The 15,999-nt window shown below is 40.0% G+C and overlaps 1 protein-coding gene across 1 annotated transcript in view; it reads right to left on the bottom strand.

The window, feature by feature from the left end:
• LOC148346639 (steroid hormone receptor ERR2-like) overlaps positions 1-15,999 on the bottom strand; it is a 64,266-nt gene that overhangs the window by 24,350 nt on the left and 23,917 nt on the right. Inside the window, exons 3-5 of the mRNA XM_088325573.1 lie at positions 13,671-13,787; positions 8,070-8,180; positions 5,755-5,916 (exon numbers count right to left, since the gene is read on the bottom strand). Of these exons, the coding sequence (XP_088181699.1) occupies positions 5,755-5,916; positions 8,070-8,180; positions 13,671-13,787 (390 nt within the window). The remainder of the gene's footprint in view (positions 1-5,754; positions 5,917-8,069; positions 8,181-13,670; positions 13,788-15,999) is intronic.

Raw genomic sequence — 15,999 nt, 5'->3', positions numbered from 1 at the left:
TTGGAGACCCCAGCACTACACAATATTCTACACACTGTCTCTTTCAGAGTAAGCGCATTTGACACAATCATTCCAAGCGCTCACTCTCCGCATTCGTCCAATAGTATTGTGCTGGGCAACCCAAAACGGGATGAGTAATCGAAGGTCTACTGGGCACAATGAAGTCAGCGAGCGAGTTGGGGGCTCGGGCAGGCGAGCGGAACGCAGACAGCAGTTGACTCTCTCTTCATTTGCTATCATTACAGGCCTCCTAAGAGCCCTAATAGGCCTAATAAAAAGACAGAGGCAATAATGAGATGAGAGGGGCCCCCGAGGGAAGAGTATGGGGCGGGTGGGTTCTTGGAGTCAGGGGAGCTGCCGCTGATGCTCAAAGACACTAAAGGCAGTCAAAATCAAAGAATATCCACTTCATATTTCAACTTTGGTTTCTCAAAAATGATTAGTTCTTTGCATGCTACTGACTCTGGTTAGCACAGGGGTGTTAATCATGCGGCCCGTGGGCCAGATCAGCCAAGTGATTTAATCCAGCCCGGGAGACAACTTTGAGATAACGCTGGGAGAAGCGCAGGAGGAAAATAAGATGCAGTTTTAAATATGTCCAATTGATATTGCCAAAGCCAGGTGCCACTCCCGAGGCAACTGTAGATGTATTTCTTTCTCTCTCTTTCATTCTCAGACCCTCTCTCTCTTTCTCTCTCTCCCTCGCTTTTTCTCTCCCCGTCCCTCTCTTCGTCTCACTCCTTTTTTCTTTCTCTTTTTTGTCTCTCTCTCTCTTTTGTTTTTATCTATTTGTCTCTGTCCCTCTCTTTCTCTCTTTGTTTTTCACTCTCTCTTTTACGCTCTTACTCTTGCTCTGTCTTTCTCTTTTTCTGTCTCTCTTTTCTCTCTTTATCTCTCATTCTACCTTTCTGTCTCTTTGTCTCTTCTCTATTTCTCTCTCTTAATTTCTTTCTTTCTTTTTAACTCTATCTTTTTTCCTCCCTTTCCCCCAAACTTCATCATAATTATACAACTTCTAAATTTATTTGAGTAGTGTTTTATTTTGCAGGCAGAAAAAGCTTTGAGCATGATCATGTTACTTACTAGGGGCAGCACGGCGGCGCAGTGCTTAGCGCTTGTGCGGCACAGTTCATGTCATGGGAACCTGTCGTGGGTTCAAATCCAGCTCCAGACTTTCTGTGCGGAGTTTGTATGTTCTCCCCGTGCTTGCGTGGGTTTCCCCCGGGCACTCCGGTTTCCTCCCACATTCCAAAAACATGCATTTCAGGTGAATTGGCCGGTCCAAATTGTCCCTAGGTGTGAATGAGCGAATGAGTCGTCTGTCCCCGTGTGCCCTGCGATTGGCTGGCAACCAGTTCAGGGTGTCCCCTGCCCACTGCCCGAAGATGGCTGGGATGGGCTCCAGCCCCCCCGCGGCCCTAATGAGGATAAGCAGTACGGCTAATGAGATGAGATGAGATGTTACTTACTAAACCAGATTAGACAAATGTTCATTATGCAGTGGGAATTTTGTAATTATATTATCAGCTTTGTCATATAAGATTTCCTAGAACAACATTAGAAAGGGTTGTTACGCAGCCTAAATGTCCACCACTGGTACTTTATTTTTAGAGTACCAGTGGTTTAGATTTTGTTTCAGTTTGTGGACCACAATGTTAGAGTAAGAAGGATTGTAAGCCATTTTTGTCATTACACATGTGATTTGCTACAGCTCTTGTCTGTCTCTCATTTGTGCCCGGAATATTCTGCAAATAAAACCTTTGAAGGAACCACTCACTCCACCTTTGTTTTGATAACCAATCTTTTCACTACCTGGATCAAACAAAAAAAGCGCAGGATGAAAAAAGTAAATGTAAATGGTCTGCATTTATATAGCGCTTTTCAAGTCAATGAAGACCTCCCAAAGCGCTTTACAATGTGCTTCACACACACACACACACACACACACACACACACACACACACACACACACACACACACACACACACACACACACACACACACACACACACACACACACACACACACACACACACACACACACAAACACACCGATAGCGGCGTCAGCCATGCAAGGCGCCTACCTGCTTATCAGGGGCATTAGGGATTCAGTGTCTTACCTAAGGACACTGTCACCGAACGGGGCGGGAAACAGGAAAGGACCCATTCGCGTCGACGTACTCACGATTTTATTTGGGGAAGAGGAGGAGGGCGCACAATCGATCCGGCAATTGATGGTCGCAGGAGTGGATTAGAAATCCACTCAAAAGAAAAGAATGTCCAAAAACAAACGGATTAGACCAAAACTAAAACAGGATCAAATACGGGCAGATTTACAAAACCAGGCATTTAACAGGATTTAACAGAAGTCTCACATAAGTCTCACAGAGTTTAACCAGGTTTAACAAACGATCCAGCCAAGCGAAGTTGAAAGGGGCGCGTTTAAGTACCCACAGAAGCAATCAGTCAATGCGAGTCAGCCAGTATCCATGGGGGGGGCCAACTGGGCGCCATGGCAACCGCGCAAGACATGACAGACACTTCGACATATAACACGGAGGAGCCGGGAATCGAACCTGCGATTTCTTGATCACAAGACGAGTGCTCTACCTCCTGAGCAGCCGATTTGAAGCATTTCCTTTAATAACTCACTCGCATAGTTGCTTTAAGGCGCCTCTTTGTTGACCATGCTGTGCATTTGTAGATAAAGCCAGCAGGGCACATAAGAAAATAGTCTAACTTGACTTTGGCTTTACACCGATGCATATAATTTGGAGTGGCCTGTTGTCACGTAACGGAAAGGTCGAAAAAAGGGGCGTGGTTTTGATGCACTACCGGCAACAGCTGAACTTAGATAAACGGAATAAAAAAAACAAAACGTAAAATTTCACTGAAAGTCGCCATCGATCACTTCTGCTGCAACTTTGATTGGATCGCAAAAAGTCTAGCCTCGCCTCGATTGCGACATTCATTTGCATAATGACGGATCCTACAGACCCGCTCGACTCGCCGACGTTCCCCGAATAATTCAACTAATCCTTTGCAGTTGCAATGCAATATGATGGAGTTTAGGCCCCGCCCCCTCCCTGACCCCCTACCAATTAAAATGCTTCAGTTGCTCTGTATTGATTCGATTTTAGAATATGGGACTGGCTTTTCCCTGAGGTGCTCACAAGCAGCAGAGTATAATGATCTTTTCACTGTGTGTGCATGTGTAAGAACAGTGACTGTGGGTGCACCTCGGATTTCTTATTTCTGCATTTATTTATTTAGAAAATCTGCTTTGCAAATGGACAAGAGTGAATTAAAAGAAAAGGAAACGTGCAATCCTGTTTGCCAAACAGTGAGCACACATCAATTACATTGACAATGTAAAAAAAGAAGTATATGTAAAAAGATTTGTAAAAACGCGACCCTGTATGTCAACATTTAACTCAAAGGGACTTAAAGGGTGTGCTTTATTTGACCACTACATGTCGCTGTATCGTGTTATAAAACCAAAATCAAGTGCTTGAAATCACAAAGTATAATACAAACTACGGAGACTTTAAGAGACCCAACCGCACTGTTTTTCTTTTCATTCTTTGTCTATAGAGAGGATTTTTATTTTTTTGGGGTACCTTACGCAGCAAAATGTCAGACAATTATTTCAGCTCCCTATAGGTAAGATTAATGTCATGTAAAATGATTGCTAATGTCTCAACCTACAAGTATTTAAAAAAAATGCACATTTACATGATATTTCATGAATTTTTGCTCTTTTTTTAAATCAATATTGATTTTTCTTTTAAATGAAAGACGTTTTGTAACACTTGGAGGCACTAATGAATACACACTGTGCCCTTAATAATCAGTGCTGTAGAGTATTCAACGTTTGCTCAGAATTCAATTTCCCAATTCTAGAAAATGATCAAACATTGTCAAAACTTGTCAGGTGAATACAGTGTTTTAAGTCAATCATACATATGTTATCTGACTGATACTGGTGGAATCTAAGGTTGGGGAGGGGGACGTTTGTTTGTATTTGCGCATCAAAGGTTGCTGTGACAACTCCACGACAGGGGTCCGCCACTCCCAGGAGATCGGAACCCAGGGATCGGAACCCAGAGCTCGTACACGTTTTACCTCGCAAGGGCAGTCTGAATTGGCTAGCCAGAAGGCAACAGGGCATATCGTTAAGGAAGAACTGGACCAAAATCCTGGCCAGTCCTGACCAAGTCTTAGTTCAACAAGCAGCCAGAGAACCTTGCCAAGTCAGCAGCCAAGCTTGATCAAGCTTGCGGCCAAACCAGTGGGACAAAGCCAGCGACCTCAGAGAATCCTCAAGCTAGCACACTTCAACACTCTGCATCCTGTGGTCTTCGTCCCAACCGGCTCTCGAGCCAGGCCTACCAGGATTCCTCATTGCTCTACAGCCGAGGATATAAAGACTGTGTCGTCATCTTCATCAAAGCAGAACTTCGCACAACATCTCGTTGTTGCTAGGTATTGGTATTGGTGTGACGTTAAAGGGGGAACTATCAAAATACAGTAACGTAATTATCAAGCCAATGTTGTTGTCGATCCCAATGGTGCCAGTTTAAGTTCTCAACTTCTAGGTGTCTTTGTTTTGATTTGTTATTATTGATTTGTGTTCTATTTAAGCTTCTTCAGTCGATGATTAGTAAAAGAAAAGTCCATAAACCCAAGAGTGTCTGTGTCTTGATTAAAGTATATTGAACTATCAAAATGATTAAAAGAATTTACCTAAAGTGTGTGTAGCCACCCTTCAGAATAACCAAACAAGGTTTTTCATCCGTTTTCCTGACATAATGATGTAAAAATGTGTGGTGCTCCAAAAGGCGAGACGAGTTTTGGAAGGAATAAACTCGGCTCTTTAATTCAATTGGTCAATAATTTGTTTGCTGGAATAATTTATTTACCACCCATATTCGCTACAATACATTGAGTTAAATCTTGGAAAATCTAATAGGACATTCGGCATGTTAAATAGTGAGTTTATGTAATCTTCTTTAGTTATGTTAATACACAGCAAAAACATAAAAGTGTGACTTTCTACATAATAAAATAGTGAGCCTGTATATTAACACCACAGGCTATTTAGTTTGTGGACCCAAATACTTTAATAAATTAATATTAATAGAAAAGAACTCCAATCTATTTTCTTGCTGTTCGTTTACAACAGGACTACGTACCTACTGCGCATAACTCGATTGCCAAAAATGGATCTTTCAAGGCACATGTGTCAAACTCATGGCCTTAGGGCCAAATGTAGCCCGCTACATCAATTTATGTGGCCCGTGGAAGCTAAAATTGTCTGAGCGTCTAAAAATGAATTTGTCAAGCGTGTTTTGAGGAAAAAAAACTACATTTCCTACAATGACTACAATACCCACGAAAGCGACAGCTGAGCACCACAACGCGACAGTGTTTGCATTTAATCCCAATGAGTGGAATTAAAAATTGATCCCAAAAATGTTTGATATTTTGATAAATGAATTTTTTAACAGATTATATTTGTGTAACGACATTTTAAAAAAATACAATGTCAGGGGTGTGATGAGTTATTTAACAGTAAAGAGTAATTTCATTTATTTTACATAGCATTCAGTTACATTTAGTTTTCATTCATAAGTCAGGCCTTTTGAGGACAGCCATTACGCTGATGTGGTCCTCGGTAAAAATTGACACCCCTGCCTAAAGGGAATTCTGCCCAAGGTGGTAGCAAAATGGCAACCTCCGAATATATCTTACCTGGGATATGTTTGGCCCAACCGATGATGACAACGAGCTCTCGGTCGGCCAGGTCGCACAAAGTGGTCAAGGCCTTGATATCTCCGTCGGGCATGCTGGGATCGGGCATGGCGTAGATTTTTTCGGGCTCCACCACTAACAGATGCGACACGATCTTCGTCACTACGGGGAACAGAGGACAAAAAATAATTTATCGTATTTTTCGCACTATAAAGGTGTACCTAAAAGCCTTATATTTTTTAAAAGCTGACCATGCGTATTATAATACGGTGCGACTTATATATGGATCAATATTGAGTCGCAACTACGGTAATCATCTGCCGTCTCGATTTTCCTCCGTAGAAGAAGTATTGTGTCATGTATGCTGATATACCTATATATATATCTATATATATATATATATCTATATATATATATATATATATATATATATATATATATATATATATATATATCTATATATCTATATATATATATATATATATATATATATATATATATATATATATATATATATATATATATATATATATATACTGATTTGAATCGGTGGCTATTGGCTAAAGTTATTCAGAGGTAAAGAAGGTGGGGCCTTTTTAGCATTTACAGGATCGTATAGGCTAAAGTAGGGTAAAACAAAGCCTGCAATTGGCCGAAAAATATGTGGATCACAAGTTAGGCTGATCTATAGCCTAGATAAAAATCATTTCACTAGTCTGTTTATTTGTATACTGGAACAGGCAACCTCCATCGATGCAGAGATGTTTTTTGGCTGATTTTTTCATTTTTTATTAGTAAACATTATTGTGTATTTTGGAATATGTAAATATCTTATACGAATAGATTTACTATACTCATGGATGTTAGGAGACCATTGAATGTGATAGCTGCAAAACAACGTCTTTGGTGAGCCACCCCCGCTTTATATTTTTCGGGTATCTTAACATAGGTTTCTGTGATGAGAATATTTTAAAATTATCAGCACATTTTGAATCCCAAGAGGTTAAGCTTTCCAATGACGTATATCAGTGAATGGTGACACAGTGTCTGTACGTGTTTGAGACATGTATTTGCGTATCATCCTTAAGGGGTTAATAAAGTTTAACAGACCTGCCAGACTGTTTTGTTGATAATCCTACTGTAGCGCCCAATAGTCTGGTGCCCCTTATGTATGGAAAATATACGACAAAACACTTTTTCATTGGGGTGCGTCTTATAATGCTGTGCACCTTACAGTACAGAAAATATGGTATATAGGGAGGGATTTGTTGTAGTTTGACGTTGTCCTCATCCAAAAACAAATGATTTGTTTCAATATCAGGTTAATATGAGAGCCTCAATTACAGGGTTTGTACATCTTTTTAATGGCCAAATTAAACCACTTTTTAAAGCCTTTCAAAGCCACTTTTCCGAGTTCTCCAGTACCATTAAAAGGTCTGGTGTAGCTCAGGAGGTAGAGCGATCGTTTTAGGATTAAGGGATCCCAGTTCGAATCCCGGCTTGTCCGTGTTACATGTCGAAGTGTCCTTGGGTAAGACATTGAACCCCCAATTACCCCCAATAAGCAGGTTAGCGCCTTACATGGCTGCACAGATCATGGCCGCTATTGGGAAATGTGAAGCACAATGTAAAGCGCTTTGGGAAGTCATTGACTTGAAAAGCGCTATATAAATGCAGATCATTTCATTTCATTTCATGGTGTAACTCGTGCATTTTATAAATATATCTGCAATTTACATATGCAATTTTTAATTTTGTGTGTTAATTTATCAATACGAGATTTTTTTTCATCTTGAGTATATTAGTTTTTGATAAAAACTTATATAAATAGTTTTTGCGTAAAAAAATACTGTAATATGTAGTTTGTTTGCAGGAAGTTTTTCCCATTACAATTGATCCCCGGAAAACACAATTGTTACGTAATCCTTGCATTAATACACATTTCATAGTGGCCTGTTTATGTGTAACATGAACACGTCCTCTTAAGTGCGACCCATAGGAGCAATAACACTTGATAGGATGATACCATACAAAAGAATGCCAGCTGCAGTTCATCATGAGGCAAGAAGAAGTGCAATGGCAAAGCCAACTCACAAAAAAGCAGTTTGCGTCATTTTAAGCAGACTTCTTAAAACACGTGGCAAAAATTGCAAGCATTAACAAGCACGTCACCTGAAATTCAAGCATTCATGAATCCTTGAAAGCACAACACTAAAATTCAAGCATTTTAAAGGATTTCAAGAACATGTACAAACCCCTACAATTAAAAAGGTTTTTGTTTCAATGAAATAAAGTCAAATAAATGTAAATCCTACAAGGCTTCTTGGCTGGTGGCGGGATGGTGAGACCAAGGTAGCCTCCGTTCTCTGCGTCCATCCTCCGTTTGTATTTTTGCCGACCTCCTCTCACCCTGTCTAAACGTACACCTGGAAAAAAACAAACAATATTTGTTTTTAGAAATGGCTAATGGAAAATGTACGTGCACAACAGTTCAACTTTGAATGACTGGATGATGCTTTACATCATAGAGTAGTGGCGGCCGCTTGATAAGGGTGCTGTATCTGAGTCAGACAAAAAGGCTTCTTCTGCTCCTGGTAATGTCATGATTACCGATGTGATGCACCTGTGCCCGCTCCTTTGGCGCCAACTGCTTCGGACTGTGATTGGCTCCCTGTCACTATTTAAACCCACGTCTATCTGTCACCTGTTGTCAGTCCGTCTGCGAACCTCAGTTCACTCTAGGAGAGCTTTCTTCGACCCTGACTCACTCCTGTTTTTGCTCCTGTCTGTTCCCCGGCTTCGACCCGTTTTTTGATCCTGACCCCGTCTACTCTGCTCTCCTGGCTTTCGACTCGTTGCTGATCCCGACCAGGTTTTTTGCTCTCCTGTCCCTGCTACTAAAACGTTTTTTTCCATTCCCGACACCGCAATCGCTTGCCACGGAAGTCCCACTTCCGCGTTCAGAGCGATCTGCTTTCCGCGACCAGCGATCACCAGATCGTGGGTGCAATCCTTTCCTTTCTTTCCTTTCTTCCCAATAAAACTGAGAAAAACGTAATGCAAGTGGGTCCTGTCTCTGTTCTGGTCCTGACAGGTAACCATGGAAACCTGTTTTGTGTAGGGGCAATAAACCCCTACCCCCCAAAAAACAGCCTGGAGTGGGATGGGTGTCGCCAGGCTGTATTCACCCGAGACACACAACAGTAAGTGGTTGCCCGACGACAAGGCATTTAAGGGATCCGTGAATCGTGAACTTATTTATATTTCCACAAAATTATCAGAGTCGTTTCTAGTTCCTTATTGTAAAGCGGTCGCTAGAGGGCACCAACTACCGTATTTTCCGCACTATAAGACGCACCTAAAAGTCTTAATTTTTTTCAAAAGCTGACCATGCGCCTTATAATACAGTGCGCCTTATATATGGCTCAATATTAAATCGCAAGGTCTCGCAACTTACGCATCAGCCGCCGACTCGATTTTCCCCCGAACGTGGAGTAGTCCGTGGTGTATGCTGGGATTTATATACCGGCGTTTCATGGGCTAACCAATGTGTCAATCATCATTTCAATCGATCGCTAATGGCTAAAGTTATTCGGAGCCTCGGATAGGCTAGAGGGGCGAATCAAACCCTGCAATTGGCCGAAAAAGATGTGTCAATCATCCGTTAAATCGATCGCTATTGGCTAAAGTTATTCGGAGCCTCGGATAGGCTAGAGGGCCGAAACAAACCCTGCAATTGGCCGAAAAAGATGTGTCAATCATCCGTTAAATCGATCGCTATTGGCTAAAGTTATTCGGAGCCTCGGATACGCTAGAGGGCCAAAACAAACCCTGCAATTGGCCAAAAAAGATGACTGAATAGCAAGCTTGCTAAACTACGCCATAAAGAAACATGTTTCATTAGTCTGTATTTGTAAACATTTTACTCTCCTGGATTTACTACACTCACGGTTGTAAGAAGACCATGATTGCGTATCATTATTGAACGTGAGAACTTAGGTGAGTTATGCGGCTTTATATTTTCCCGGTATCTTGTTTTAGAACGATCTTGATGTTGCTGTGATGAGTTGAGTGAATTAAACTCAATTCCAAGTGTTTATTGTCATATGCACAGTAAAGTTGCGAGCGAAAAAGAAAATAGAAACTAAGGAATGGTTGGCATTTCTTGAATCCCAAGACTTAAACCTTCCGAATGATATGTGGAATGACGCAATTGAGTGACATCGTACGGACACCGCATCCGCACGTGTCTATGACACGTATTTGCTTCTTTGCAAGCTTTGGGAATGTTAAGGGGGTAATAAGTTGGACTGAATCATCTGACTGTTTTGTCGACGTTCCCATTGTAGCGCCTTATAATCCGGTGCGCCTTATCTATGGAAGATATAGGACCAAAAACTATTTTTTGGGGGTGCGCCCTATAACCCGGTGCGCCCTATAGTGCGGAAAATACGGTAATTTCTTTTTCAAAGTTACATGCTCAACTCTATGTGTAGGGTTAAATTGAGCTCAGTCAACGATTAAAGCACCTGGCCCCTATTCGGGTACTTAGTCATTTACATTTATAAATTATAGACTAATATTACTTTGTGGAAGAAGTAGGAAGTAACTATAGTTACTTTTCAAAGTAACGTGTTATGCGGCCTTATATTTTCCTGGTATCTTGTTTTAGAACGATCTTGATGTTGCTGTGATGAGTTGAATGAATTAAACTCAATTCCAAGTGTGTATTGTCATATGCACAGTAAAGTTGCGAGCGAAAAAGAAAATAGAAACTAAGGAATGGTTGGCATTTCTTGAATCCCAAGACTTAAACCTTCCGAATGATATTTGAAATGATGCATTTGAGTGACGGGCAGCACGGCGGCGCAGTGCTTAGCGCGTGTGCGGCACAGTTCTGAGGTCGTGGGAACCTCCTACGTGGGTTCAAATCCAGCTCCTGGCCTTACTGTGTGGAGTTTGTATGTTCTCCCCGTGCTTGCGTGGGTTTCCTCCGGGCACTCCGGTTTCATCCCACATTCCAAAGACATGCATTTCAGGTGAATTGGCCGGTCCAAATTGTCCCTAGGTGTGACTGAGCGAGTTGTCTGTCCCCGTGTGCCCTGCAATTGGCTGGCAACCAGTTCAGGGTGTCCCCTGCCCACTGCCCGATGACTGCTGGGATGGGCTCCAGCACCCCCGGGACCCTACTGAGGATAAGCGGTGCAGATGAGATGATGAGATGATGATGCATTTGAGTGACATCGTACGGACACCGCATCCGCACGTGTCTGAGACACGTATTTGCTTCTTTGCAAGCTTTGGGAAAGTTAAGGGGGTAATCAGTTTGACTGAATCATCTGACTGTTATGTCGACGTTCCCATTGTAGCGCCTTATAATCCGGTGCACCTTATCTATGGAAGATATAGGACCAAAAACTATTTTTTGAGGGTGCGCCCTAAACCCGGTGCGCCCTATAGTGCGGAAAATACGGTACTTTATTTGTCTACTGATATCTTAGTGGGAACAAAACTTGCATTATTATTATGCATTATCAGCATTGATACCGATACCTGGTATTTCTACTCTTCCATGTGTAGAACTCACCAATCCCTGACAAATATATTTACTCGGTTTTAATTATCATAATAATAAATTCTTTAGACTAAATGAATGATCACAAATCAAAATATTTGAATTGGACCCAAATTCTAATTTGAAAATGTTTAATAATTAACGCCTCCTAGTGGGAACAAAACTTTTTGCATTAACAGAATATATTGGTTTGAATAACAGGCAAAAATACATGCACAATATATATGTGCTTTCTTTAAAAATAATTTATTTTACTCTACATGAGGCTCGCCTACATAGTTGTCCATCATCTTGCTTCTACGGCTACCACCCCAAAAAAAATAAACCTATTAAAAGGCTGTACAAAACCATGAGACGAAAAGTATTGCGGTTTGATCACTTTGAGTATCTACTGTTTGTTAGATTTTTTTGTGCTTTGTAGCACTCTTTTTCAGTTGCACTACACAATACAGTCAAGTGCTAAAATATGACACAGTGTCCCTTAAAATAATTCAAACAATGATCGAAGTTGTTTATTTATGCGGGTGGCACTTTTTTGGGAGGAAACAGACTTTAAATATGGTCAAAGGGGATCGAGTGGCGCAAATTTTCCCAGCGACTCATCTCAATTCCCTTTTCGATTCCCCCGTAACACAAAAGGGAGGCGATTAGGATGCTCTTTCAATTTCCTGACACCGACTATCCACTAACCTAATTACGTGACGTGCCCGCGGGGAGCCTCATGTTCCCAGCAAACACACTGACATCATTTTATGCCTAACAGTTTGAAGCTAAATCCAGAAGACCCCTCCCCCATACACTCCCCCCCAAAAAACGCACCCCCCCCCGCCTCCTACTCTCCTAACACGCCTTAAAAAGTGATCAATACGGATTGCAAATTGACTTCTTGTTCTTTCAAATCTGTGTAGATTTAATTAACAGGCTGCACAACGTAGGCGTTGTTGTCCTTAGCTGTTCAGACCAGGGTCGGGAACCTGTGGCTCATGAGCCAGATATGGCTCTTTTCATCAGTATAGGTGGCTCGGAGATAAAATGCTACTTGTGTAAATTTCCACTGATTCACTTCAAATCTGATACTTATTTTCGAGTTTGTTGGTTTAAGCCGAAGCAACACTAATAATGCGAACTTTTCGATCCAGTATATAAAAACCAATGTCTTAAATACAGTTTACAGTCAATTTACAGGCAATTTTGGCTGTAAATTGCTAAAGGATCCTTTATATAGAAACTTATTATATGATGTATGCTCACTGTTAAGAGAATTTATGATAAAAACCCACAGAACAAACTGTTATTACCCTAAAATGCTAGGACACAGAACCATTTGATTGGGTGAGCACACACTGCACGCTCTCTTCTCTCTCACTTGTGTCCACAGAGCTGAAGGGAAATACATCCATAAATGATTCATTTGCATTTTTTTGTGACATTTTTACGAAAGAACTCTGCTTACACCTTGTTTTGAAACCATTATTTATGAAAAAAAATCAAGATTAAAATCAGCCCCTGTTATCTCATAAATTCTTACATTGTTTTACCATGTTCATGCCAATGAAAATGATCAGATAATCGTTATGTTGAGCTATTCATTGGCATGTTATCTTTTTTGACCAACAAGAATGATCAAATTTCCATTACTATCTACAAATTAATTATTCTACGACTTTTTACTCTTCTCAAAGATTTTGAAAGTAACTAAAGTTAATTCAAATGGAATTTTAATTATTTTTTTGTACTTTATTTATTATCATTTTCTTTGATTTTAAAAAATAATATCTATAGCTGTAACATGATTAGCATTGAAAAAAACAGTATACTACTGATATCCCTTTGGAGGGAAATGACACAGCTAAGATTTTCGCAAAGCATTTAGCAAGGGGGTCAGTAATAGGTGGCTCTGAAGCTCTTTGGCGCTCCAGGAACTTTAAAAAAAGTTTGATAATGGAAAAATATATGGTTTCTGTGGCATGACAAACATGACACAAGCATTCTTAACGTAAGACTATGGATATACAGTGTATGTATCTGTATACAGTATGTGCCTTCCTTATAAGGCGTAAATAAAGCTTGTATTCATTTATTTATTTTTGACCAATATGGCTCTTTCATAATTTTGCGCCGCCAAGCCCTGATTTATACGTCAGGCGGGCAGTCAGCAAGTGAGGCAGGGGGGCTAACTAATGGGTTGGGGGTCCAAGTTCACTTTGTGACACACAAGCTTCCTAGAGCAAATACCACCAAGCTGTTACATCACAAAAGAGACGTCACGTGGAGTCTCTAGACCACGAGGGATTGTTTTTACTTTGACCTCTGGCAAGCACAAAAGTCAAAATGATCTGACCTTCTTTGAGCATGCCCACTTTCAGACACTTCATGAATCGGCACGCTTGGCACGACTTGCGTCTCCGTTTGGTGATCTCACACTCGTTGGTGGCCGGGCAGCTGTACTCGATGTTGCCTGCAAAAAATAAATACAAAAATAATACGAAAACACCGCAATTTCTATGGGATACGGTTTTGTTTTCCTGTTCAGATTTCAAATATGTTTTTAAAAACATGAGCTATGGTGAGGCACTTAAAAGCTTCTGCTTTAGCCTACTCTCTTTGGACACATGTTTATGTATTATGTGGGTGATTCTGTTTGTAGGCGGCATTTCGTGTCCCCATCTTTCTCTTACCCTGATTTTTCTCTAAAATCTGCAAAATATGTATAAAAAGACTTTAATTTTTCACTTTAAGTGTTTGCAATCATTTAACCCTAAATACATTCAAATAGAATTTTGTATTTTAGATAACTTTTTGGAGGCTCACATGCTCAATTGTATTGTGTGCGTGGTCCAATGTAATCAACTTCCTCGAGGAGTCTCGGTCAAAAAAATTGTACAATCTTTTTTTTCTTAAATAATTTGATAAACTACACTTAATTTAAATTTGTTATGCAATTAAATGTTCTGGATGTATATTTTTACCAGCTATTTTGTTCACATTCTACAAGTCCCAGGAAAAAAAAATTCCTTTGATTCTCACAGTTCAATACTGTAAAAGGTTTTTCTTAAATTACAAAAAATAGTTATGTAAAATAATTTAAAATAATAACTAGGTGTATTATTACTTTTTAAAGAATTACATATTATCTGACAATGGAACAAGATATTTTTAGCATAAAAAACTAATAATTTTTTCCCTATTTTGTTCATTTAATTTCAAACTTCTGAAATTAAGAGAAAAAATTAATCAGAAAAGTTCTGCTGACAGTTGAAAAAAATGGCGTCAACCAAAATTATATGAAAATCTCGCAAATATTAAGTATTGAATATCGTTTTCCCGATAACTTTGAAATTCCTTCCCCCTTATTTTACTTGATATTCCCCTCAATACTGAGAGCTACAATATACAAGAAAAATACATTTAAAGCAAAATTTAAACAAAAAATATTGTAAAATACAAAAATTAATATTTAAAATTAGCAAAATTTCAACTGCTTAAAAAATTTTTTATTTTGCAGTGAAATGGCATCATTGTATCCTTTTGCATTCATAATGAGCAAAGATTTTGAATAGAAAACCATCCATCTATCATCTACACCGCTTATCCTCACTAGGGTCGCGGGGCTACTGGAGCCCATCCCAGCTATCTTCGGGCAGTGGGCAGGGGACACCCTCAACTGGTTGCCAGGCGGTCACAGGGCAAACAGAGACAGATAACTTATTCGCTTATTTACACCTAGGGACAATTTAGACTGGCCAATGAACCTGACATGCATGTTTTTGGAATGTGGGAGGAAACCGGAGTGCCAGGAGGAAACCCACGCAAGCACAGGGAGAACATGCACACTCCACACAGGAAGGTTTGATCCCATGACCTCAGAACTGTTCCGCGCTGCCCCATAGAATACCAATATACGTCAATAGATCTCAACTCGTCAACGTTTTGGAAGTTGTGATGAATTTACTCCTTATTTTCTTGAATTTTCTCTCTTTGTTTTATTTTATTTATATACACACACGCACACACACACATATATATATATATATATATATATATATATATATATATATATATATATATATATATATATATATATATATATATATATATATATATATATATATATATATATATATATATATATATTACAATAGTATTAAAGGACAGGTTGAAACTACTTTCCTGAAAACATCAGCACAATTGTTGCTGGTTGCAAAGTAAATCTCCTGCAAACAAAATTGATTGAAAAAAAAAACTGCTAAAAGGCGAAAACTTTATTTGCACCGGAGCTTTATGCCTAATCCCTGCAAACAGAAGATTGTAAATGACGTGAAGACGTCTCACTCTGGCAAAGGTGACCGTGTGTCGCACCAGTGAGGGAGAAGCGTTTCTAGAAGCACTTTGATGGGCCGTGCACCCCCTTAACCCGATTGCTTCACGAATAAATGTGCTTCGTTAGGTTGACAAGTCCCGCCTCTTTTGGGCCCCTCCCACTTTTCTCCTTGGCGTCCTGTTGTACTCAAGTGTCGGACAGCGAGCGTCTCTTCGTCGGATCATTAAGTGCTAAAAACAGCAGAATCTGAAGACATGCAGCGAATCCCTTGATTGAATGTTTACACGATGTCCCGTGAGCCGTGAGATGTATTAATGGGAGCTAAAAACAGCAAAGCAGGTGTTGGTAG

This window comes from Urocampus carinirostris, chromosome 20, assembly GCF_059441175.1.
Source record: "Urocampus carinirostris isolate Australia breed hairy pipefish chromosome 20, RoL_Ucar_1.0, whole genome shotgun sequence".
NCBI lineage: Eukaryota > Metazoa > Chordata > Actinopteri > Syngnathiformes > Syngnathidae > Urocampus > Urocampus carinirostris.
Note: the sequence above shows the minus strand (reverse complement) of the source record. Positions and strands in the feature narration are given on the sequence as shown.